Source organism: Bos grunniens, chromosome 13, assembly GCF_055505025.1.
Source record: "Bos grunniens cultivar Pamir isolate PY7600 chromosome 13, Bosgru_T2T1.0, whole genome shotgun sequence".
NCBI classification, from domain to species: domain Eukaryota; kingdom Metazoa; phylum Chordata; class Mammalia; order Artiodactyla; family Bovidae; genus Bos; species Bos grunniens.
This window is the reverse complement of record NC_141177.1, coordinates 72946078-72973027: the sequence shown is the minus strand read 5'-3', so window position 1 is coordinate 72973027 and position 26950 is coordinate 72946078. Positions and strand designations below refer to the sequence as shown.

At 39.8% G+C, this 26950-nt stretch overlaps 1 protein-coding gene across 1 annotated transcript in view; it reads left to right on the top strand.

Moving 5' to 3' along the window:
• Window positions 1-26029, top strand: part of LOC147361231 (ankyrin repeat domain-containing protein 26-like) — a gene marked incomplete at its 5' end in the record, with an annotated part of 36252 nt that extends 10223 nt beyond the window's left edge. Inside the window, 12 exon segments of the mRNA XM_086335206.1 lie at window positions 80-162; window positions 3354-3502; window positions 3779-3893; window positions 8549-8782; window positions 8842-8981; window positions 11405-11588; window positions 14984-15940; window positions 17547-17714; window positions 20768-20937; window positions 22179-22407; window positions 24585-24630; window positions 25788-26029. Coding sequence (XP_086191332.1) covers window positions 80-162; window positions 3354-3502; window positions 3779-3893; window positions 8549-8782; window positions 8842-8981; window positions 11405-11588; window positions 14984-15940; window positions 17547-17714; window positions 20768-20937; window positions 22179-22407; window positions 24585-24630; window positions 25788-25936 — 2624 coding nt within the window.
• Window positions 26030-26950: the final 921 nt, after the last annotated feature.

The following is a 26950-nucleotide window of genomic DNA, read 5'->3' as shown; positions in this document are numbered from 1 at the left end:
CACTGTTTTAGATCTACGTTTTAAATGAAGATTATGTCTTTTATCTAAACATTCTAAGTAATTTTAACTAAACATACAGATTTGTCAGCAGAACTAGACTTGGAAATGATATCAGAGGAAGCACAGGAAAAACCTGATGGAGATGAAAATAACCATTCACAGGTATGTAAAACTGTAAATTTCAATTTCTGGTTTAATACTGTATGAGAAAATGTGTATCAAACAAGGCAAATTAGAATGGAAAGATAAGTTAAAACCCATCACAAATGAGTTAAAGCAGAAGTTTGGTGAAATACAAAATTACCATTTGTCCTGAGGAAGATTCACTACGTGATAACCCTAAAAAAGGAGTAAACAAAAAGGAAATATCTCCTAATATGACAAATAATTTACTTGATTGTGAGGGAAAAGATGCATTTGGAGTATCTATGTCTCTAGTATTCCCAGCATTTCCTGAACAAAAAGAACCCAGTCTTGAAAACTTTTTCCATTGTCTGTAAACTCTGGGTCCCTGGGATATGCTTGTCGGTCATCTTCAAAGCTTTGTTTCACTGAAAATAAAGTAGACATTGAAAATGATCGACTAGACATTGAACACGTGTTTATCAAAATTGAGGAGAGTTTTTATAATGATACAGAAAATAAAAATGGAGCAGACCCAGTAGTTACATTTGAAGTGAAAGAAGAATAAGAGTTTGATATGCAAATGTCACAAAATATGAGGCAAAATCCTACTAATTGGAAATTAGACATCCGACAGACACATCAGTCTAGTCTGTGGCTTGTCCGCTCCGGGAAGATGAAACACATTATTCAAATAAAAAGTCACAGTACTCCTGCTGTTGTTACAAATACTGATCAGAAAAGCAAACCAATACAGGACTGGTTCCAGAAGCCACTGCATGCGGATAATCGTAGTGCTAGTAAGGATAAAAGCATGGAACTCGACTTAGAAAATGGGAATTCTTCACCGAAAAGTCACAGAGCATCCAAAGTGTATGTAAATGAAGAATTCCAGAAGGATATGCAGAGATTTAAGAATGAAATAGACATGTTACAAGTAGAGTTGCTGGCTTTGGAAAAAGAAAATTCAACTTTCAAAAGAGGTAGAGGTTCCTTTGCTCTTGCTTTGGTTTTTCTCTTTCTCAATGATCTGGTCTGTTTGATTTTCCACTTATGAATAAAGTGGGGTCATCTAAATAGGTAATTGTGTAGAAATAGATTGTCTGCCATCACAATAATAGGAATGCAGGAAACAATTTTCATGGCTTTTGTCCTTCAATCAATCTAATATCTAATTCTGTCTCTGTCAGTCTTTCATGTGGACTGGGAAACTCATTTAGCTATGTACCACGTGATCTTCTGAGCCTGAATAAGCACCAGGGAAATTGCTTAAGAAGTATAATCAGCTAGGGTTTTGCAGTTTTTTTTTTTTTCTTTAACTCTGTCAGATTAAATATGTTGTATTTCCATAGAATGGGAAGAAAGCAGTGACTGAGAGAAGGGACATGAACACGTGTTCCCTCTAATCTCTTCATTGTGGTTGAATGTGTGTGATCTTCTCTGCTTTTCACAGTCACTGGGCTCTTAGATTCCCAGCACGGCTGCTTCAGGATCTTTTCAATAACAAATACATGTGCTCCCACATAGGCTTTAATCACCACTCTCAGATGTTTATTTTGGGACAGACCTTTCCATTAAGTTTTTTACTAAAATGTAGTAAGTTTTGACATGTGTGATTTTGTCACATAGGGGGTGTGTGTGTGTGTGTGTGTGTGTGTGAAAGTTGCTCAGTCGTGTCTGACTCTTGGCGAGCCCTTGGACTGTAGCCTGCCAGGCTCCTCTGTCCTTGGTATACCAGAGTGGGTAGCTGTTCCCTTCTCCAGGGGATCTTTCCAACCCACATCTCCCACATTGAAGGTGGATTCTTTCGTATTTGAGCCACCAGGGAAGCCCATAGGTAGTATAAAACCACAGCAAAAAAGAAAAAATATTGTCTTTATCTCCAAAGGAGAAAACTGAGTTTTGAGACGCTGAGAGATTTTTCTTTCTTCAGTAATAGGTTTTTAAAATTGTTTGTTTGCTCTTTTGTGTAAGAGGTGCTTTAACTGAATTTGAACAATAGACAAGGGGAAAAAAAATAAAAACCTCTATGTATTTTCCGGTAAAAAAAAAAAAAGGAGATGAACCCTATCCCCAACTGCTGCTGCATCACTTCAGTCGTATCCGACTCTGTGTGACCCCATAGACGGCAGCCCACCAGGCTCCGCCATCCCTGGGATTCTCCAGGCAAGAACACTGGAGTGGGTTGCCATTTCCTTCTCCAAAGCACAAAAGTGAAAAGTGAAAGTGAGGTTTCTCAGTCCTGTCTGACTCTTTGCGACCCCATGGACTGCAGCCTACCAGGCTCCTCCGCCCATGGGATTTTCCAGGCAAGAGTACTGGAGTGGGTTGCCATTGCCTTCTCCATATCCCCAACTAAGGCATTTAAAAATACTCTGCCAAAGTCACGCTTTTAACTTATCTGATTAATCTGATGAATTCATTTGGTAATTTATCACATTCAAGGTTACAGAATTGTATCATTTCTTTTGGTGCCATAAAATGCTAGGGAAAGCCACTTTAGGGGCTTCAAACAAAACCTTGAACTTTTTTGAATTTTATTGCTGTTTTTGGTAAATAGTGGGGCAACAGTATGCAATTATTTCTATACCCTCTAGCTGTAAGGTTTGACAGTTATTGCATGTGGAATTGGGAAGCATTACTTACATTCCAGAATTCCACACTAACACCTTCTCAGTTTCATTCTGCTCCTTGTGTTTTGGTAAACTTAGGTAAACTTTTTCTCATATATTTTAGTGAACACCATCACTTTTTTGCTATCTCCGGGATCCAGGTGAAAAAAAGAATTGTAAAAGGCAGAGGGAAAAGAATAGCTTTAGTGCAGAAAGAAGAATGTTTCCTTTCTGTCTCTGAGGCACTAAGGTGTCACATCCTCTACATCTGGCTGTTTAATGGAAAATCCAGGTGGTAAAGACTGAAGAGGACAGATTTTGTGTCTTTGTCTTTTTATTTCTCTGTCTCTGCCAGTCAGATGGGGAAGACTGAATGTGAATAATTGCATCTTATGAAGAAAGCCATTTTTGAAATTTGGGGAATTTTGTTTCTTTTCCTCAAACAGAAAGGAGCAGATTTTACAAAAATTTCAGTGACTTGTAAGTGGTAAAATAAGCACAAAAATGTTTTTATCACTTAAATTCAGGGCAAACGCTGAAGCAAATAATAAAATTGAAAACAAAGATCTTTATAATAAAGAAGTAGCAATTATTCTTAGTGTCAAACTTTCACTAAAGGTTCAAGAAAAGAAGCACAAAAGTAGTGAAGTGGAAGTATCAGACAACGAATGTGATGCTGCTGCTGAGAGTGGATTGATTCAGCAGAGAAAGAGTGGAAGAAACAGCAGCCAGGAGTTTCCTGCTGCGGAGAATGAAGATTTTGATAGGTAATCCTGTATCAATATTTCACATCAGATCATTTGTTATTTTCCTATAAAATAATTTCTAACTTGAACTAATGTTTGTGATTTACACATTTTATATTTTACTAGGGATATAGTTATTTTGAATACTCTTGTCCTTTAGCCTCAATACTAGAGTTCCTTTGTTAACATACCACCGTGTTACAGTATTAGAGTATTCTGGAGTTGACTGCATACTTGCCTTAACCAGTGTGTTGTAAAGTTAAATTTATGTCACTAATGAGCATCCTTTCATTTCAGTCTGAGGACTTCCTTCAGCGTTTCTCATGAGGCGGGACTAGTGGTGATGAACTCCCTCAGGTTTGCTTTGTCTGGGACAGTTTTTATTTCTCCTTCATTTCTGAAAGACACCTTTTCTGGATAGAGTACTCTTGGTTGGCAGTTTTGTTCTCCTAGCACTTTGAGTATGTCCATGGATGGAGCCAGATTGCTGTTGGTGGCGGGAGAGCCGATGAGGCACCTGTTTTTCAGCCATGATGCTCTTGTCACCCCATCATGTGGGTGGTTTAAAAGTAAACTCCCCCCACTCTGGCCAAATATTTCCTTGATTTCTTCTCTCATGGTACATGTACCTCATGTCATTTAAAATATTATCTAAATTAAGTGTGGCTTTTTTCTGTGAATTCTCTTTTTAGTTTATTTTTGGCTGCGCTGGGTCTTTGCTGCTGCAGTGCTTGGGCTTCTCAGTGTGGTGGCTTCTCTTGATGCTGAGCGTGGGCTCTAGGGTGCTGGCTTCAGTAGTCGTGCAGCACGGGTTTCGTTGCCCCGTGGCGTGTGGGATCTTCCCTGACAAGGAATTGAACCGGTGCCCCCTGTATTGGCAAGTGGACTCTGAAGCACTAGACCACCAGGAAAATCCCTAAAGTCACCATGATTATATTTAGAAGCAACACAAAAAATATAGTGTAAATCTAATTATGACTCCCACATCTAAGAGTCATGGTGTTTAGGCAGTGGACTCCAGGTTTTCAGTGTAGCCCTTGAGCTTCTTCCCAATGTCTTTCCAGATGCATCTCTCTACTTTCTTCCATGTATTTTGTACTTTTCCTTCCAGGTTCCTAGGAAACAACCTAGATGCCACGTGCTGATGTTTGTGCTCACATTCGAATCTCCAAGTAGAATGGTTTTCTCCCTTTTCTCTTTCTCATGACCTCCTGTCTTCACTTCTTATATAAATCCTTCCTTATTACACTTATGACTTTCATATGTCAACTCTTACATATCATATTGTATCATAACTGTATATCTGTATTTGAAGGAAGAATTTGTTTTCTTGCATATGTTTGGTACTTCATAACTGTTTTGAGAGTTAATCAATGACTTAAGATGGGCAAGAGTTGGAATTTTACAAGAATTGGTTTTTTATTCTTTATCAATTGAATTATTAGAAAACATTGGCTTTTTTTGTGAATTTTTTAAAAGTAGCAACCCTGGTATGCACAGGAAGGAAGTAAAGAAAAAGAACAATGCCAAACGGACACCAGAAGGCTGTGTCATTGCACCGATATTTGAAAAGCCCGATTCACTGACTGGTGGTCTGCTGCACGTGAATGATGAAAACAAAGTGAATCAGGATGATGACAGGTACATTCTACAAATTCTTTGTTTGTAGGATAAGTAATATTAGCCCTGAGTACTTCTTCTGGAAATAGAGCAGCATAATACACTGCACAGGCCAAGACAAGGCATTCCTCAACTCTAGTGGATGAACTATAGTTGAAAGTTGCTGAAAGGTTAAGGTGAGGACCAGTGACTTTGGCTGGAAGTTGTTCCAGTGAAGAGTCCCCTTGGAAGCTGAACTGCAGTGAATACATGTAAACAGCTCCGTAGGGAATATTATTGGGACAGGCCATGAAGAACTGGATGGTAATTGAAGAGGAATGTGGAGTTCAAAGGTGTTTCTTGTTTTAGGTTAAGAAGGGAGTTTTTAGAGTGTGTATGCTGTTGGAAATGAGCCAGCGAAGGATGTGTTTATTTAATCTTGTTTGCATTTCCAATATTGGAAAGCTTATTGATTGCATGACATTATCTTTAAACTATTGCTGCTAAATCACTTCAGTCGTGTCCGACTCTGTGCGACCCCATAGACGGCAGCCCACCAGGCCCCTCCGTCCATGGGATTTTCCAGGCAAGAGTACTGGAATGGGGTGCCATTGCCTTCTCCGTTTAAGCTATTACAATAAACTAATTGCACATAATACTTCTGCTCATATATAGTTTTATGGTAAAGGCTTGTTCATTGGTTCTGAAGTGTAATATTCCTATATAATTGAATATGCAGATGACTACTTAAGTTAATTCGATCACACGTAGATTTTCAAAAATTCCATAATTGTGAATTTACAAACACTTAGGCTATCCTGAATAGGATTTGATAATTCCTTGATGATTCTAGTTGATAGTAGCTTTGTGAGTAGCTATGATTTTGTAAGGTACTCTGAAACTTCACATCATATTAACTTCATAGTTGTTTATAGATTGCAGAGAAAAGGGGAAGATTTTGTTTATATAAAATAGAAAAAAATATTAACAATCTTTCACAGATGATTCCTTTTGGATGATAAAGATCTAAATGACAAAAACCATGCTTCCTGTATTAAGAGTGTCATTAACACATATTGTGTGCTCGATAAGTGGATGTCAGATGCATGAAGAAACAGCAGAATGGTTGAATGGATGCCTATTGATGAATTCCTTTACGAAAAACAAATCTTTATTGAAAGTAGATTTCCAGACTTGCCTACATCTGGTCTTTTTATTTTTTGAGAAATACATTTTAAGATTCAGAAATTATTATTTGTAGTTATAGCTAGACATGGAATAATGCTATGGAGTCATTCGCCATCATGTTACTTAAGAAGACTTTTCAATATTACTTTCTCAGCATATTTTGGAAGAGCAGTTTTGAAGCCAGATGTCCTGGGTTTGAATTCTGGGTCTGTGGTGATGTGCTGTGTGGGCTTGGGCGAGTTCCTCAGCCTTTCTGTGCTCCATTTCTTCTTATACCTATCTCCCAGAATGACTGTGAGGATGAAGATGCCTTTAAGACATGTCAAGTGCTTATAATAATGCATAGCAGTTGCCTAGGAAGTCCTCGCAAAGCTAATATCATGGTTATTCAAAATGGGTTTCTTTCTTAGAAGGACTTAAGGACTATCTCCCAGATAGGTTTTAGTGCCATAAAAATTAGTTCTTGTTGAAAATGACAGGTGCAAAAACCCTGGTATGCTGCTTTCTATCACATAACACAAGTAACGTTATGTTTTTCCTTTGCCTTGGATCTAAATTTAATGCTTTATTAATATTACTGATATATTTTCTTGGTCCTTTAATGCTCCTCTTACTGATTGTTGCATCCTTTTATAGAAAATTACTTACCGATGCAGAGTTTATCTAAAAAAGAAAAGTTTAGGTATTGTTTGTATTTTTGAGTATTTACTATTAGCCTGAAAAGAATCATTTGTTTTTTTAGGCCTGCGAGAAAAACACCATATGACAAGAAGAAGGTATAGTGAAAAAAAAAATGAACTTTAAAAAATATTATCCTAGTAAAAAGTACTTTGTCAAAGGAATAGTGGCAAGATAGAAAATCTTCCTTTGTTGTGGAGAACTTTACTTTGAACACATCATTTAGAAACTGATAAAGTTATCCTTTTGATAAAAATCTGTTCTTTTAAGAAGTGTCTGTTTTTGCTTTGATAAAGAGAGTTATCACCTCTGTACACTTAATATATTTTATACATATTTTAAGGACATTGTGAGACAATATTGTTTATGTATAGGTCAGAGAACAAATTAATTATGTGAACCACTTGGATGACTTAACTCAGTCTTCTGAGACTGTTTCTGAGGATGACGACGTGCGTTACTCTACAAATTCCATGTTGCAAGTAGAACCACTTGGCTTGGGGCATAAAGGTAGGACCGCAGTGTAAATATTAACAGAAAGCCTCTTTGTGTACAGAGTAGTGATATATGCGCATCTTATCCAGTACTGCTCTAGAGCCAGGGATGTGTTACAGTGCTGTGCATCTCAGAAGTAGGTTCTGTATTAAAAGAACATGGACGTGAGTGGATACTCTGCGCCACAGGCCTGTGATCATTCTCACTCACTGTACCTTCTGTTGACTCTTCTTTCCTGTGCCTTCACCCAAGGTCATGTTAGCATCATTTTCCTCCTAGAATAACTGAAATAATCTCAGAACTTCTTTCCCTGCCACTCCACCTTGAGGAACCTTGGTCTGCAGAGCAACTTTAATTATTAACTATTTTTAAAAATTCAGATCTCATCATGTAACCCAAGTGTTGCTTCTCTTTGCTGCGTAGTTAAAGGCCACAACTGTCTAGTTTCATCTGGTTTTATTTTTATTTTTTATTTTTTTTTAGCTTGAGCTAAGAGAGGTTTTAAAAGATGCCCACTGACACTATCAAGTAGCCTCAGGGTAGAAATGACTCTCAGGCTGCCAAGGCTGTAGAAAATGTGCAGGACAGACCGAGATTACATACAGCTTGTGTTTAAGATTAAGAGGGTAGAAGAGTTAACTGCTAACCCAGCACTACGACTGTACTTGTTTGGGGGAAAAAAAAAAAAAAAACTGCTCTGTTTCAGCGATGGTTTCGTCTCTAGTTTCTCTCAGGCGGGTAGGGAGTCTGTTTCCTCGAGTTTCACCTGTTCTTGTTGATAGACCTTGTCTCGTAAGCTGCCATCTGCTAGGATAGCTGTGGGAGTCCTCCGGGGGTCTCTGAAGTGTGTTGTGTACACGTGTGTCTGAGAGCTCACAGAGCTCCCTTCCTTCCAGCGTGTGGTCCTTGTTTGCTCTCTGGTTGGATAAAAGTACTTGCGATGTCTCCTTTCCACATTCCCTGCCATCAAACCCAGTCAGGTCCAAAATCCTCAATCAACAGCAGGTTTTAAAACTTGGGAGATGGGAGTAAGGTGTGAGGGGGGAAAGTTTGTGCACAAGCCTCCCGCTCCTGAGCGGAGACCTGTGCTCTTAGCTTTCCCCACAGGTGTCCACTTTCCTTCCGGTAGCTGACCGTTCAGCTCTGCCCCCGAGGGGAACACGCCACGGGGAGGAGGCACACGCTCCTCTTCCTGCAGTCCTCGCTCCCGGTGTCGGCTGTCCCGCCACAGCCCCTCAGTCCGCCGCGTGTCCTCTTCCATCTGGACTAAGCAGTGCCCTCCGGGAGCTGGCCGTGCTGCTCAGACCCGCCGTGTGCACGCCGCGTGGACCCCCGAGCAGAGTGGGGGGCGGGTGGCCGGGGGTCTGGGTGGACGCTAAGGCACTTTCCCCTCCACACAGCGGCAGGCGGCCCCGCCGGCGCTCTCCCGAGCAGAGGACCCCAGGCAGGCCGGCTCCCTGTTCAGGCAGCTGGTCGCTGACGAGGAAGACTCGGCCGCACCCTCGCTGTTCAAACTCGGGTGGCTCTCCAGCATGACCAAGTGACGAGGACGCTCCGTCTCTCTAAATAAATACTCTTGTGTTATTTCTCCTAGAAGTGACTCTGCCCCTTTTTTTCTGAGCCACACCAGTCTCTGCGGTGGCCGTGGTGGCACGTGGCCCCCTCGTTCCTGTTGGGGCGGGCATGACATTACACGTAGAGCCAGTGAAGTCCATGCCCCAGAGTTCACAGCAGTCATGACTCCAGGCCTCAGTTCCTATAGCTTATACTGCATCAGCCTTCACTGGTGCCTTCTCACATGGCAAGGTGGTGGTTTTATTTTTTACCCTTCTTTCTACATGAATTTTAGAATCAGCGTGTCAGTTTCCTAAAATGTCTGCTGGTCTTAATGTTTTCATTTTCCTTCAGTTCAAAATACTTTGTAATTCTTCTTTTCATTACCTCTTTGATCCAAGGGTTATTAGGTCCGTGTGATTTAGTTTCCAAATGTTGAGAGTTTTCCTTCTGTGCTCTTGCTTCTCATGGATGTGTTAGGTGCATCCAGAGGGGGCCTGAGGCTAGGGCTGATTATTTCCTGCCTTGGAGGCCAGACCTTGCTGACTATCCTGTTCATTCTGCTGGTACCTAGGAGTTTTTCCAGCCTGGCTCATGAGAATAGATAGAAGTCCTGGGACTGAGTGAGCACCAGTCACAGGTTCCTATGGTCTTTTCAGATGGTTTCTCCCTGGTCTCAGGTGGTTTCTCCCAGATGGGCGCTGTTTGTTTCTCTGCTGAATACCCGAGGGGCTCCTCCTCAGATCTCCAGGGTCCTTTTTCTCTCTGTCCCACTCTCTCCTCTCTGCGGTTCTGAGCTGTGATTTCTGCCCACTTTGGTTTCACCAGACTGTCAGCTTCATCACCTCCTGTCAGGGAGTCTGGCTGACTCAGCTTCTGTTCCTTCTCCCCGTGTTGGGCCCTGGAAATTCTCTCCAGGCGGTGAGCTGGGGCGTTCCTTAGGCTAACCTGGTGTGTTTCCGGGATCATTGTCCTTCACTCCCTGAAGTCCTTTGTCATGAAATCATTGTTTAATGTATTTTGTCAGCGTTGTTTTTGCTCGCTCCACTCAGGAAGGTAAATCAGTAGCTGTTCACTCTGTCTTGGTTAAAAACATATGGCAGCTGGAGACTGTCCACAGGGTTGCTCTTCCTACTCCACTTACTACTTCCTGCTCATCCTTCATTTCTCAGTGTGACAGCTCTTCCCCAGGGAAATCTTTCCTGGACCCAGTCTATGTCAAGTTCTGTTATGTGATCATAGAACTCTTTTTTCTTAGAGTATCTATCTGAGTTCATAATTATTTTATTTGTCTTTCTCTTCTACTAGACTTAAAGCTAAACAAGACCCAGGGACATCTGTTTTATCTGCAGAGCTTAGAATAATGTCTTCCAGTTCTAGACACTTAATACTTGTTCAGTGCGTGGATGAGTGAACGTGAAAGGCACAGTCCTTTATACTCAAAAATTACTCACATAATTTTTTTTTGTTTCTATCTTTGTTTTCTTCATCATGCAGATTCTGTTAGTTTGTTGAAAATTCAAGATACAATTCTTTCACGTGAAAGATTAGTAGGTTTTCAAAGAAGCCATTGTGAACTACTTAGAGAATTTTACAGAATGAAAAGTAAGGTTCGTGGGCTACAGAAAGAGCTGTCAGAAACCAAAGAAGTAAAGTCACAGTTAGAGCATCAGAAAGCAGTGTGGGAACGAGAGCTCGGCAGCTTGAGGTACTGTACATCTCGCTTTTAAAGAAATACATGAACTGTTGTTTCCTTTAATACTGCAGAGACGTAGACGTGTTATAAGGACTAACTTATCCTCTAGGATTTTACAGGAGAAAGTGTCACTAGTATTGTGGAGTGTGAAATTCTTGGAAATAATATGGCAGGTTCTTAACAGTGAATGCTTCTAATAACTTAATGTATATTTTTCCAAATCATCATTTTCATGACCATACAGAAGTCCACCATAAGGAAACCCCATTAAATATTTACCAAATTAACTTTCAGTTGCTTTTCACTGTTCTGTATTCTATTTAATACTGCAAGGAACACCTTTTCTATAAATTCATTTCTACCTTTCTAATTATTTTGAATACATTATCTTTAATAATATCATATTATTTGGTTAAAGTATGAGAACTTAAAAAAGGTCTGTGATCTATATTTCTAAACTATTCTTAGCAAAGTTTATATTACTTTACATTCCCACCTGCAGATGTATAAAGTAGCCATTTTCTCAAGAGAAAATGAAAACAATTGTATGCAGTTTTATTCTTAACCCTCTGTCTGCAAACAGTGACCATTATTAAGTGCTTTTCATTGTATTCCCCCACGTTTACTATTTTAAACATTGTAAAGATGGAACAAAAGTTATTGCAGCAGTGAATAATCTCATGATTTTCTAAGAAGAGCTTTAAATTTGGCAGATTCACCTTAAAGCAAAAAGAAGAGAATAGAAGAAATGCCGATATGTTATGTGAAAAAATGAGGGAGCATTTAAGAAGAAAAGAAGACGAATATAGTAAAGAAGTTGAGGTGAAACAGCAACTAGAACTCACTTTCCGAGCAGTAGAAGTGAAACTGAAGGCTGAGAGAAATAATCTGAATCAGGTAGAGTAATCTTTGGTGAAAATTTCAAATTTCTAACACTATTTCATCAATAGTATTTATAATATCCCCTTTTTTTTAAAAAAAAAATACCATTTAGTGTTGTACCATTTATTTAGTGTCATTTTGTTTAGTGTTATAGGAAATTTTAGGTTCATTGTTAAAAATAAAAGAAATTCAAAATTCCCAAAGTAATAAGGCCAGAAATAAGAATTGTATGATCCTGACATGCTGGGTGCACTTTTTCGAGCAGAGGGAGGAAGAGGTCACGTCAGTAGTTCACACAATAGATCCTAAGAAACCACAGGGTTGAGAATGGTGTAGAAACTGGAGGTTAAGCTCTCAGCCCACCTCAGGCAACAGATCCTTCTGCCTTGAGGGACCATTAGGGACCATCGTGCCTAATTTTACATCAAGTTGCCTCTGGCCTTCAATCTGGCAGGTGGCTGAGGGTCGTGGACCCCCTCCTTCTGTGCCCGTCAGCCCTCTAGGCCACCTGCCCCGTGAACAGCTTAGAGCTGGCTCCAGCTTTCCCAGCTGGGTTCTCCCTCACAGCAGAGTCCTCAAGGACAGGTGTTAACTGGCATCCTCGAGAGGTGCAGGAATTTTTTTCCAGCAGTTGGTAGAAACCAGACACTCTTGAAGTTGGTTGTCCTTCATTCTGCAGAGTTCTCGAGTGGCATCTCAGAGCAGAGGAATTTGCTCCCACACCTGATATCCCTCTCAAACATGGACTGGGTCCCATCCCTGAGGTCCTAGCAGCAGATCTCCCACAACGAAAAGCTCTCGGGAAGAGCTCGGGAAAGTAGTATTTGTAATTCAAATCCATTTGTCTAGAGCAGTCAGGTAGTGACAGAGGATGGCCTCATCCAAGGAGAGGCCTTTAATATTTTCCATAGGAATTGATCTCAAATCCTTTGTGACTATCTCGGAGGAGCCAGGACCCTGATTGTGGTTTAGGCAAGGAAGACCGTGTGTGTTCCCCCATCGACTGTGCTACCCGACCAAGTCCCTCTGCTCTGGAGTGAGCGTGTCGGTTACTCCACGCACGTCGTCACCTTCAGTGTCTGAATCAGAGTCCGTTCTTGGCTCCACTGTCATTTCTTTAATATCCTGTCAACGACCTTTTCACATCATGTACTGGTTTTCATTTTGTAAAAACTGTGACATCAGTTATAAAAGCACTTTTGAACACTTTTAAAAAGTTGTTTCTTTAGAACAACTTATAAAAGTGCCCCCCTAACCCCCCACACACACCAAGGCGGGGGCGGGGGGGAAACTCTTGCTACTAATAATAGATATTCTGGGTTTTGGTAATGATTTCACTTTCTCGATTGATCATTAGGTTAGTTTCTCACTTCCCTGATGGTAAGGTGGAAACTATAGGCAGTTCAGAGACCACATTTTGTGTGTCATTCTTCTGCTTGTGAGAAAATGAGCACTCTGTTCTGTGAGTGTCCTGTTTCAGTACAAAGAACTTTTGAAAACAGTGATAGATATGCCATAATATATATTTAGTGATAGTTATTAAGTGTTTTTCATTGTATTTTCCCCGTCTTACTATTTTAGACGTTATGGAGAGATAATGAAAGTTATTGCTGCAGCAAATAATCTCATAGTTTTCTAAGAGCTTTGTAAATTTTACCTTATTTACCATTAGTGTATGTACCATGAATGAAATAGGAAGCTTATTTTGTATTGATATGTTTGTACTAGAAACATGTGGTTTGATGTAAGAAGACCAGTAGAGTCCAAAGACCTGGCGAAAAGGCTGCAGCTTACTCATATTTTTAACTTTTTCCTTTCCAGAATCATTATAGCTAATGAGTTAATTAATGTTTGTAGAAGTGCTTAATACAGTTGTCAATAGGTGTAATTCTTGTAATTGCCTATTAAAATGTTAGAAGGTAGCATATTCTCAGGGAAAAACTTTTTGTACAAAACGTAGTCTATTTATACAGAGTTAAGGCTCTTACTGTGAAGTAGATGTATAGGAGGTATCAGATGCAGTGTTTATAAACCTAGCAAGTGGTGGTGTTTACTGAATTATAGTTGATTAATAATATTCTGTTAGTTTCAGGTCTACAGCACAGTGATTCAGATATATATGTACATGTGTGCGTGTATATTATATAAATGGGGCTTCCCTGCTGGCTCAGACTGTAAAGAATCTGCCTACAATGCAGGAGACCTGGGTTCAATCCTTGGGTTGGGAAGATCCCCTGGAGAAGATGGAGAAGGCAATGGCACCCCACTCCAATACTCTTGCCTGGAAAATCCCATGGGTGGAGGAGCCTGGTAGGCTGCAGTCCATGGATGGGGTCACTAAGAGTCGGACACGACTGAGCAACTTCACATTCACTTTTCACTTTCATGCATTGGAGAAGGAAATGGCAACCCACTCCAGTGTTCTTGCTTGGAGAATCCCAGGGACGGGGCAGGCTGGTGGGCTGACGTCTATGGGGTCGCACAGAGTCGGACACAACTGAAGCAACTTAGCAGCAGCAGCAGCAGCCTGGAGAAGGAAATGGCTACCCACTCCAGTATTCTTGCCTGGGAAATTCCATGGACAGAGGAGCCTGGCAGGCTATATAGTCTATGGGGTTGCAAGGAGTCGGACATGACTCAGTGACTAATACACATACACACTCACTCACACACACGCTCACACGTACACACATATTCCGTTTCAGATTCTTCTTGCAGAATATTAAGTGTAGTTCCTTATGTTGTACAGTAGGTCTCTGTTGGTTATTTTATATCTACTAGTGTGTATATGCTAATCCCAACATCCTAATTTATCCCTTCCCCACCCCACTTTCCCCTGTGGTCACCATACGTTTGGTTTCTGTGTCTATGAGTCTCTTTCTGTTGTGTGAATAAGTTCATTTTAGAGTCTACATATAAGCAGTGTGATATAATACTTGGCTTTGTCTGACTTACATCACTTAGGGTGATAAAGTCTAGGTCCATGCCTGTTGCTGCAAATAGCATTATTCCATTCTTTTTTATGGCTTACTAGTTCTCCATTATATAAATATTCCACGTCAGATGCAATTTTTAAGTGTAATCAGGTCTATGAATCTTTTATTTGAAGCCTTCTGGGTTTGTTATAGTTCAGAGAGAAGCCTTTCCAGTTCTGAGCTTGTTGAAAAGTCTCTTGGGATTTCTTTTTGACTTTCATGGATTCGTTGTCTTCCATTAAATTTTTGAACCTTTGGGAATTTATGCTGGTATAAAGTCTGAGGATTGTATTGAACCTTATTTGTTCCTGTTGGAGACACACTTGGTGCAGTCTTTTCATTGTATAAACATACAAGTTAGTCTTTCATTTCAGAGGAAATCATGGAATGTCACTTTACTGAGTACTAGCTAAACATCTCCTTTGTTTCACTTAGGTTTCTGATAGTTGTGAAAAAGCAAAAGACCTGTTGCGCAAAAACCACATGCTGCAGGAGGAAATTGCCATGCTAAGACTGGAGAGAGATGCGCTGAAAAATCAGCACCGGGAAAAGGAAGAGAACTATTTTGAGGACATTGAAATTCTCAAAGTAAAGAATGATGACTTTCAAAAGACAATAAAACTGGATGAGGAAATGTTAACAAAGACTATATCCCACTATACAGGCCAGCTTAATGCTCTGACAGCTGAGAATGCAATGCTAAACTCTAAGCTGGAGAAGGAAAAAGAAAGCAAACAAAGACTGGAAACGGAAGTGGAATCCTACTGTTCCAGACTGGCTGCTGCCTTACACGATCGTGATCAAAGTCAGACATCAAAAAGAGACCTGGAACTTGCCTTTGGGAGAGCAAGAGACGAGTGGTTATGCTTGCAGGACAAAATGAAGTCCGATGTGGCTAATCTAAAAGATAACAACGAGATGCTTTCCCAGCAACTATCTACAGTGGAAAGTAAATTCAATAAGCTGAAAATCAAGCTGCATCACACGAGAGATGATCTTAGAGAAAAGACTTTGATGTTAAAACATGTCCAGAGAGACCTACACCAAGCAGAGGGTCAAAAGCAGGAAATTGAACACGTGTATCGGAACCAACAAGGCAGAGTGAATACATACCTTGGAAAGCAGGAATCCTTAGAGGAGAGATTATTTCAACTCCAGAGTGAAAACATGTTGCTCCGACAGCAACTGAACGATGCGGGAAACAGAGCCGACAGTAGAGAGAAGATGATCATTAGCATCCAAGACCAGTTTCAGCAGATCGTGAGAGAACTTCAGGCCGAACGTGAGAAACAAGGTCTGATGCTGGAGGAACGAAACAAGGAGTTAGTCAAGGAATGTAATCATTTAAAAGAGAGAATGTGTCAGTACGAAAATGAGAAAGCAGAAGGAGAAGTGAGTATCCAGAAGGAGAAGTATCTCAGACTTCCTGAAAGAAAGTTCAAAGTGATTCTTGATTCTGGGTAAATGTTGAATCTAGTTGAATATAAAAAATACACAGGCTGTGAATCTATGGTCTCTAAACCAGCCTAAAAGCACACCTTGTATCCAGCAAATAAAAATTAGACCGAAGAAATCCTTTACTTTGAATAGGGACATTGTGTTGTTTATGAAATGCTAAGAGATTTAGTTCTAAATTGTTAACGTAGACAGGTACTAGTAATCTACTCTTTATTAAGGTAATAATTTTAATCTTTATGTTACCACATTTCAGTATCATGATGAAGCAGATAAATGAAATGCTCAAACCTGAAATGAATATTTTGAAATGAAGCTTCAGTTACCTGGATTATCTTGATAGTCAATTCCAGGTTTCCCAGAGGCTATATTTTGTATACCGTACTTTGGCTTCAGTAGCTTCCCATAGCTTTTTGTTATATTTGTTGGTACAATTTTATTTTTTATTCATGTCAGTTTGAGTTAATACAGGAAACATTTTAGCCTTGAATCATTTGTTCTTAAAGCCTCTCAACTCTTCAAATGCATCTACTTATCATGAAATCATAATCTGGGACTCAGGTGGTGAACTTTAGCAAAACTATTCTTGATTTAATCTTCCCACTGCTGTTTATGATTTACTTAATATTTTTACAAACAATTTGCTCATAATTCTCATTTTAAGTATCAATTACTATCATTTGAATACAAGCTTGTCCTCTAAAAATGAAGGACGGCAGGATTCGTGAGCAGCAGGAATGGAGTGAGTCAGGGAGAGGGTTGTAGGAGCTGCGGTCTGGACGCAGGTGGAGGCCAGGTTGTCGAGGCTCCTTGAAGGCCATGGGAGCAACCTCATTTTTTAAATTTCATTTTTCTTTCATATTGGAATATGGTTGATTTACAATTTTGTGTTAGTTTCAGATGTACAGGAAACTGATTCAGTTATACACGTATCCATTCTTTTTCAGTTCCTTTTCCCAGGTAGGTGACTACAAAATATTGAGTAGAGTTCCCTGTGCTCTCCAGTAGGTCCTTACAGTTAGCCAAGGGCAAAGGTGGGGAGGAGGGATAAATTAGGAGTTTGGGATTAACATAGACACCCTACTAGGTATAAAAGAGATAAGCAACAAGGGAATGGCCCCATTTTTCTGCTGAGGTAGGAATCTATTGGAAAGATCTGAGCACTGGTTGGAATCTGTGAAGATCTCTGAGTTAATCAAAGCTTCTAGTAAAAAAGGAAAATGTTTCCACAGTGTGGAATTTTCCACCACTTGTCCCACCTACACGCTCATTTCTTTCTGGACGTGAGGTGGTGACACTCTGCAGATTTATTGGGAGGGGCAGGGCGTGGACAGTGGGGCTGCATCCTTTGAGTAACTTAACGTCAGGAAGGCTGGAGGGTGGCCCCTTCTGTGTCTGTAACTAGATTCAGTGAGGAGGGAAAAGAAGGTGAGTTGCTGTCTGTGGTGATAGTTTTCAAAGTCCATATGTTGGAGTTATCTGTTATTAACATAACATAATAGTAAAGTGATTTGATAAACTCAGTGACAGAGCATCTTATAAGGCAGTGGTGAGACAACTTCAACAAGAACTGGATGACGCTGTAAAAAAGCAGTCTGTGTCGGAGGCTTCACTGAGGGTCACGTCATGTTATTGTCCTAAGTTAGAAGCTGAGGCACAGGATTTGAAGAACAATTGTAAACTACTACAACCACGTCAAGTCACAAGTCAGGTATGTTTGAAATTGAACGTGTTAACAGTCAATATGCAGGATAAAGTGTTTTAGGACACTCATTTTCATGGTCAGCTTTCTTCTGTAATTTTGTTACAAGTAACTTACTACAATTTTCTTATTATCTTTATAATGCACTCGTTTCTTAAACTCAGACGTTCATCCTGCCATTTGCATTATATTGTTTTTTTCTTGTATTATTTACCCTTAGGAAAGTTGAGAATTGTGCCTCATTATACACACTAGTTGAGAGCCTTTTTTTTCTTTGCAACAATACTTTTTTAAGTGATAACTGTATTACCATGATGAAGCAAGCCAGATTAAAATCAGAGGATAATATTAGTTTAATGGAACGTTCAGAATATTATCATTTCTCATCTTTCCTTTTGTGAATGGCTGTAGAGTTCTGTATATATTTATTTCGTGGATTTCAGAATAACTTCTGCAGAAAAGGTATTATATAAGCCAGTTGAAGTTTAGGCATTGCCTTCTTTCCTTTTCATTTTAAGTATATTGTAAAAGCATGGAGGTATTCAGATGGTGTAGAATACGTACATCCAAACTAGAGAATTAAGAAGATTATCTGGATCCTGCATTGGACTGGATTTTTTTAAAAGCTATTGAGATATAACTGACGTATCATAGAATTCACCCACTCAACATGTGTAGTTCAGTATCTCTTAGAGAGGTGTAACCGGTGACTACAGTCAATTTTAGAGCATTTCCATCACCCCCTAAAAGAAACCCTGCATCCCTTAGCCGCCACCCATGGCCTCCCATCTCCCTCAGCCCCAGGCAACCCCCAGTCTAATATCTGTCTCTCTAGACATGCCTGTCCTCGGTATTTTATATAAATGGAATCATGCAGTATGCTCCTTTGGGATTAGCTTTGCTCATTTGATGTCATGTTTTCACAGTTCATCCATGTGATAACAAGTATCAGTTCTTCCGTTTCTGTTGGTTGTCACAGTAAGCTAAGCCATGTATCCATCATCACTAGATGCAGCTTTGGGTTGTTTCCGCTTTGGGGCTATTAACAATGCTGTTGTGAACACTGATTTCCATGATTCTGTGTGCACATGTTTTTATTTCCCTGTGGTTGGATCTTATCCTCAGAGTTAGCTGGCTGATTTCACCTTTCCTTGGCCCTTGCTCAGACTGTCCTTTCTGTCTTTACAGTTTCTTTTCCTCTTGGGTAGTCCTTCATTATTTCATACCTGGCGCCCAGTCTCTCCTCCTTCATGGAGCTTTCCTGACTATCCAGCTCATTGAGCCTTTTCACATCAGTGCTTGTTACCTAGGCTCTGAGGAACAGTTTAGCCCCTGATTTTACACTATTGACATTTCTTCCATGAGGGGGAATCTTGGCTAAGTATACATTGGTGTAACAGGGAATATTTATTGATGTGCACAGCACTTGTCTTGCATAAATGGACAGTAACAAAGGATTACAAGAATGAGGCATTTTTTGTTGTTGCTGTTCAGAAGAATGTGTGGATCATCTCTGTAAACTGTTAGGAAATGGGATTTCTTTAACTTTGCAAATAATTCTGTTTGGAATGCAATTCAAATTAGCAAAACGTCTTTGTACTTCAGAAAAAGGCTTATGGGATTAGAATCCATATTTACAAGATTTATTAATTAGAGTCTTATTCTCATAGTCTTGTTTTGGAAGGGATTTATTAACTTAGCCCTGCGACGTCACTTCAGTCGTGTCCGACTCTGTGTGACCCCATAGACGGCAGCCCACCAGGCTCCACCGTCCCTGGGATTCTCCAGGCAAGAACACTGGAGTGGGTTGCCATTTCCTTCTCCAATGCATGACAGTACAGTATCCCTCAAACTTCTTTAAAATCCTGGGACATTAAGGGGGAGAGGAGTAAGAGACATTCTACTAAGAGGTGACTTGTAGTCATTTTATGGAGGAAAGATAGAAAAATATTATTGTAGGACCATAAAAGAGTGTAAAACCAAGTGCAATTGTTGTGTGACAAAGATGACAGTGAAGAACATATTTTGTGACTCTTGGTGGTGAGAACATATTTCTTGATTCTCTGAGTAATCCCTGGTCCTACATTCTACAATACAGATACCATCGTATTTATTTCATCCTGGGTTTGAGTTAGGCTGTGCTCAGTCCACTTTCTTCACTAGCAAACAGTATCCTTTTATTCTTAAAGACTGATGATTTTCCAGCAGAGCTGGAAACTGCATCTTCAAAAGGTCTGCACCTGGATGCAAAAAATCAAGTTTTTCAACAGGAGTTATTATCTATGAAACTAGTGCAAAAGAAATGTAAAAAACTAGAGAGAAGAGAAAGAAGTTGGGGCAAGAAGTAGTGACCCTCAGAAGTCATATAGAAGTGAATATGATAGAACACGGTCAAGTAGAGCAATATCAACAGGAGAGTGAAGAAAGAGCGAGACAGGATCTCGTAGAGAAATTAAGAGAAGTCACCATGTTTTGCAGATTACTTTGTTGGTCTGTCCTGTGCTTGAGTTCACTCTCCCTGCACAGTACATTTTGGATGTATGCAGCGTAGGTGTTTCTTCTGCCTCCCTTAGAGCAGTTAGTTTTGTAGATTTCTGGAAGGAAGGGGGGCGCTTGTTTTCCCTTTTAATATTTCCGTTTCCATCACAGTTATCACTAAATTGACCTTTCAGAATGATTCTCACTAGAGAATCCTTTTACTTATAAGACCAATTGGTAAAAAACAAGACATTAGGAAGAAAAGAAAATATTGTGGTTTAGAACTGGTACCATCCTCTTGAATTATTATCTTGTTCAATTTTTAAAATTTTAAGTTGATCCTCTTATTCTTTGAATTATCAGATTATATAAGTACTACTGTAACAGTGATTCCACTTTAATTTTATAATTCAGATTTAATTCACTTCACATTAACAATAATTGTTTTAAACTTCCACTCTCTCTCTTTTTTTTTCACCTTTGAAATCGCTCTCTGAATCACTGACTCAAAACTAAAGGGAATAAATGTAATTTTCCAGGTTAATGATTATTTTAAAAATGTTATGTTTTTCAATTTGCCTTAGACACAAGCTGGATTTCAACAGATGGAAGTCAGAATTAAAGACTTGGAATCTGAACTCTCCAAAATGAAAAGTTTGCAAGAAGATTCTAATAAAGCAGAGTTGGAAAAATATAAGCAACTCTACCTAGTAGAATGTGAACTTATAAAGTCATTGGAAGATAAACTAGACAAGTAAGTCAAAACACAGAATCACAGAAACGAAATTTAGTTCATTGATTTGTCTCTAAGACTAATTTTTATAGAGTGGGGCATGAGATTCGTAGGAAGGGAAAGCTAACTAGCTGGCTACTGCTAAGGGGGTGCCCTAAGACCGACTGTTACCACTGTGTCAAGGCTTCCCGCACTATGTACAGGCGTGCTTATGAAATAGGGGAAATGAACACATGGGTTAGACGCAGGTTAAGTCACAAAGTGGCTAAAAGTAATGTAGTGACCCAACTGAGGGGTGTGGAGGATGGAAAGGGCAGATCCCACCGGCAGTGCCCAGTCCAGGCTTCCCCACTATCTGAAAGCAGAGCGCTCCTAGGAAGCCTTTCATAAGCCAAAGCAGCATAAAGCAAAGAAGCAGGGACCTGAGGACACATTCTGCTGGTCGATACATAAAATGAATATGCACAAGTGAAGCACAGGTGCTCCCAGACGGGGCTTAGGGCTGTGGCGACTTGATGCTGAGATGTGGGGTGTGGCTTCCCGGGAAGGAGCTCAGTGGGGCCAGTCTCCCTGCTTGGGGAGCACGATGCCTCTCACTGTAAAACGTACACTGAACACTGTTTAGAGTTTTGGCTTTTTAAATGAGACCAGAAATTGTCTTCAGATTTTTTTATTTTTTTGATCATCAAAAACAGGTATTGACATAGGCCCTTCGTAGAAGTGAAGTAACATAAAGTGAACTTTGGAAAAGCAGGGGATACTTGTAATTGTTCCTGGGGCTGTTTTAGCTCTTTTCAGCCTTAGCCTTTGACTTTCTCGTCCTCCCTTGAGATTGTGGCTCTAGGTGATTCCTCAGAGCCAAAAGCTGAATTTCTCTGAGGTCATGAGTGAAACATGTATACAAGGGTGGTGAAAGGAAGCACTTGAACGTGGCTTTGTGGCATGGGGTGTTTCTTCATCCCTGAACTGTTTCCTGGAGGCAGGTTTGTCCCAGAGGCAGCAGGTGTCCGTGTGAGGCCACCTCCCTTTCTCTCTGATGCCCTTTCTCTCCTCTCCCAACTGTGCCTTGTTACTTGAGGAGCCCCAGACACATGTGTACTTCTTTAGAGCAAGATTACAACTGTTATTGTTTACAGGAGGTCTGCTCTGTGTTTTCAGTGTTCAAATAATTTAATGGGAATTCCATTTACTATATGGCAACTTAAAAAATGCAGATAATTTATGAAAACATGAATGAAATTGGTGTTTTCCATCTTACCCAGGACTCACCAGAGGCTGGCAGTGGTCAGCGCCAAACTTCAGGTGGAGAAGCAGCAGAACAGATCTTTCTTCAACACTGTTAGCACGAGGCCAGTCCTGGAGCCCCCTTGTGTTGGAAATTTCAATAATCCTTTAGTGCTCAACGGAAATCTTACTCCAAGAGCAAACTTAAGGTTTTCTACCTCAATTCCGCACCCTTCGAATAATAGCATGGAGACTTACTTGACCAAGGTTAGTTCTATTATCTTTTTTCCACTGGGTTTCAGATTTCTGATATTAATGATCCTTGTTTGTAATTTGGTGAACTTCTGAGTTATTTATTTGACTTATGCACACTAAGTAAAAGCTGTCATTAACTGTGCTAATCAAGGAAACATTTAATGATTTTTTTGGTCCTAGATCTCTCGTTTTTAAGAGATACTTTTTAAATTTCTTGAAAAGCTGCATTGAAATTCTACTTTAGAAATGAAATCTTATTGCCTAGTAACTGAAAGTATACTTTAAAATGTTTGACTTTCTAATTGATTTCACTTTGGCAGTGGTTCATAATCATTTCTGAGCTTTGCTGCACCCACTGCAGTTTATCTACCCCTAAGCATAAGTGAAAAGGCAATGGCACCCCACTCCAGTACTCTTGCCTGGAAAATCCCAGGGACAGAGGAGCCTGGTAGGCTGCAGTCCATGGAGTCTCGAAGAGTCGGACATGACTGAGCGACTTCACTTTCACTTTTCACTTTCATGCATTGGAGAAGGAAATGGCAAACCACTCCAGTGTTCTTGCCTGGAGAATCCCAGGGAGTGGGGAGCCTGGTGGGCTGCCCTCTATGGGGTCGCATAGAGTTGGACATGACTGAAGTGACTTAGCAGCAGCAGCAGCAGCAGACAGTAAAGAGAGATCTGTTGCGTGTTTTAAATTTTGTTCTAAATAACCCAAAATGTGGATAATTCATTGTTGACTGATTTTAGTTAACCAGGTTTTATCTGGAGAAAATGAACACCCTTTTAAGGACGAATCTCTTCAGTTTTGGCCTGCTTGATTCAAATAAAGATTTTTTCCTTCCAGTTCTCTGTCCTGTTTTTAAAAAATATTTATCCTTTCTAAATTAACTATATCAACTGCTACAAATAGGAGTTTGATATTGATTTATTCTTATGCATTTAAAGTGCATAATTTAGTTAGAAAGTCATGTCATGCCACAAGCATTGTTCAATTATATAGGAAGGATTTATATATTCATTTTGTCTATGTTATAGTTAAAAATCTATGTGTTTTTTCTTTACCTGAGAAAGTAGCTGGCCCAGGACTCAGTAAGAATGCCATTGGCTTTGTTACTTCTTTTGTAGAGTTAGGAACTTTGAGTAAATCAATGAGTCTCATAACTTACAAAAGTTTTTTCTGCAAAGATGATTTGGGAGAATGGCATTGAAACATGAATAATATCATATATGAAACGAGTCGCCAGTCCAGGTTTGATGCACGATACTGGATGCTTGGGGCTGGTGCACTGGGACGACCCAGAGGGATGGTACGTGGAGGGGGGAAGGAGGAGGGTTCAGGATAGGGAACACGTGTATACCTGTGGCGGATGCATGTTGATATATGGCAAAACCAATACAACATTGTAAAGTTAAAAATAAAATAAAATATATTTAAAAAAAAAGAAAACAACCTTTCTTCTAAAAAAAACTTCTGCGTGGAACCGTGTTACATAAAGTGGAGACAAGTATAGAACCGTTTAGCTAAAGAGTGGGCAGAGCCCCTGCAGCTGTGACTTCTCTGTTCCTCAACCCTGCAGCGACCCCTGGGGGACCTTCCCCTTCTGTGGGACGTAGTTCGGAAACTAACACTGATGAGAGAATCCTTCTCGCTAAACGTCTTCAGAATTGAGTCTTGCTGGCACGTTGTTTTCTTGTATATAATTTTCTCACCTTTCTTTGTTTTTGTAAAATGGAAAAGTTTAAAGAAAATCACAGATGTGTTCTCCTTATTAACATTCGACTCAAACTACTTCCTCTATTTGAACAGGATCCTCACCTAGAAATCAAAATAAAGTCTCGGAAGTACATATTTAGGCCAGGAGCTTTTAGGGGAGAAGATAGTAATCTTGTGGGTCATTCTGAGGATTATGGGTCATTCCCTAATTCTTTGAAATTATGTGTACTTGATAGACTGATATTTATTGTACTTTTTATCAGATTAATCTAAATAGCATTCCATATATATGTTCTGTGTTATCTATAAGCAGAATAAGTAGGAATTCATTTTCTTTTATTTGTGTGATTTTTTTTCTACTGAGGTAGTCTTCAGGTTAGGTCTAGTCTCTAAAAGTATTATTTAAAAGTCACATTTAATAAGTTATAAACATATAACTTGTTTATCTTAAAGATAAATATTTGACTTATTTCAGATGCGGCGGGAGTTGGACAGGAGTATAGCTAGAGCACTAAGAGAAGGTATGTTGCCAAAATGTATGAATTAAATTTAGACATTGATTTCAGAAATACACTGTAAACAATAAATGGCGTCTCTTTCCATTGTTTGGATAACAGATGCTGTGTTAAATATTGTTTTATATACATAGCTAATGAAAAATGTGAAAGCGTGAGCAGTCATAGTGAAAAATATCCTTCTTCATTTATTCATCATGTACCATAGCTTGAGAAACAGTCTCTGAAGGTCTGTGTATTTCTTTTTATTTCTAGCTGTATCCTTCTTCTACTTCCTCCATCCCTGTGGAGCTGTCTTCCTACACCCTGACACGATTCTCAGAAAACGTGCCGCTCATCAGCCTCTCAAGTGTCTGGTAGTGGTTAAGGCTAGGAAACCCAGACTCGAGCAGTCACGTTTGTGTAGCTGTCACTTGGTGGGTGACTTTAAAATTTCTCTGTCACTAGATACGTCACCAGTTTATCTTTTACCCTCAGGAAATGCTCCAAACACCCACGTCAGTTTGGGTCCTGCCAAAGTAGTTGGCCTTATCTCTTTACCAGCTTACTCTGCCGCTTAGCTCTGCATCTAACCAGCTAGACTGTGTAGGATCCCACAGATTCGCTTGCTCACCTCCGGTCTCTGTACGGGCTTCTCCCCTCCGTCTCTTGCACTTTTTCCTGTCCTTCAGGTAGCTACATACATATCACCTCCACCAGAAAGCTGGCAGTATTGACACAAAGCTGGCTTCCCCTCCTGAGTGTTCCTTGTGCCATCTTTTATATCTTAGTATTTGTGACTCTGTATGGAAACTGCCTGTTTGTCTGTTTTTCCAGTTTGGGGCATATCATTTTTCAGGGTGGACTGGGTCACCTTCATCTTGTAATTCCAGCCCTTGTCACAGAACCTTTGCATGAATACATGACTATTCATCATTTCACTCATTTGCATGAGTACATGAATGAAGAATGAGAAAACCAGGAGCTCTGATACTCAGCCCCACATGTGACCATAAGCAGATTAGAAAATTGTACTCTTGATTAGTATTTTGTGTTGTGTCATCTATAGATATATTTCATTTTTCAGAATACTAGGAAAGGTCTCAGGGTTTTTTGTTTGTTTACGAATCTTAGTTAACCCAGGTGTTTTAGGTAAAGAATATAATTCTTTCCTTTTCTTTCAGTTGATCCTCAGTTTGCATCTGATGCCTTTAGAGTGTCTTCTCGAGGATCTACAGATGGGTCAAATGTGTGTGATGACCTACTTTTGTAAACAGAAGAACAAGATATACAGATTTGCAAGGAAAAATACATGATTCAGAAAGATAAATAGTAAAAGTTTCTCTACTGGACCATTTCCATGCCATTTCGTTGTTTCCCATTAAACATGATGAGAAAATCTTTATTAAAGGAAAATATTTTTGTATTATGTGTGTATGATGAAAATTTATATAGCATTTTAAGTGATGTTTCTCTGCATCTAACTTAGTTTTTAGCAGATTTAAACATCAGCACTGTTGAGTTTTCCATATTCTAAGTGATAGTGTTAGTCACTCAATCGTGTCTGACTCTGTGCGACCCCAGGGACTGTAGCCCACCAGGTTCCTCTGTCCATGGAATTCTCCAGGCTAGAATACTGGAGTGGGGAGCCATTCCCTTCTCCAGGGGATCTTCCAGACCGTGGGATCAAACTTGGGTCACGTGCATTGCAGGTGGATTCTTTACCATTTGTGCCACCAGGGATGCCCTTTACAAACTCACACTGAGCCCTAATACCAGCTGTTTAAACAGCACCCAAAGAGCCAGACTTGTCTTTAATTTTTAGTGGTGTTGATTGATAGCTTTTTTATATTTTCCAGTTTTTATCACTATATATAGACCTAAAGATTTAGATACTGCTGTATGGCTTCCGTCAATGTTTTGATGTATTGCAGTTGTTAATAGTGGCATAAAACTTGCTATATATAACTTTAAACACAGATTCATAGGCATTTCCTCATGGAGAAATAAGATTTGCCTGAGTTTTTGCCTTTTAAATGAATTAACTTTTTATAATTTTTGTTTTTAATTAGAGGATAATTACTTTACAATATTGTGATGGTTCCTGCCAAACATTGACCTGAATTGGCATAGGTATGCGTATGGCCCCTGCCTCTTGAACCTCCCTCCCACGTCCCTCCCCATTCCACCTCTCTAGGTTGTCACAAAGCACCAACTTTGGGTTCCCTGCATCATACCACAAATTCCAAAAAGACACATGTACCCCAGTGTTCACTGCAGCACTACTTACAGTAGCTAGGACATGGAAGTAACCTAGATGTCCATCAACAGATGAATGGAGAAAGAA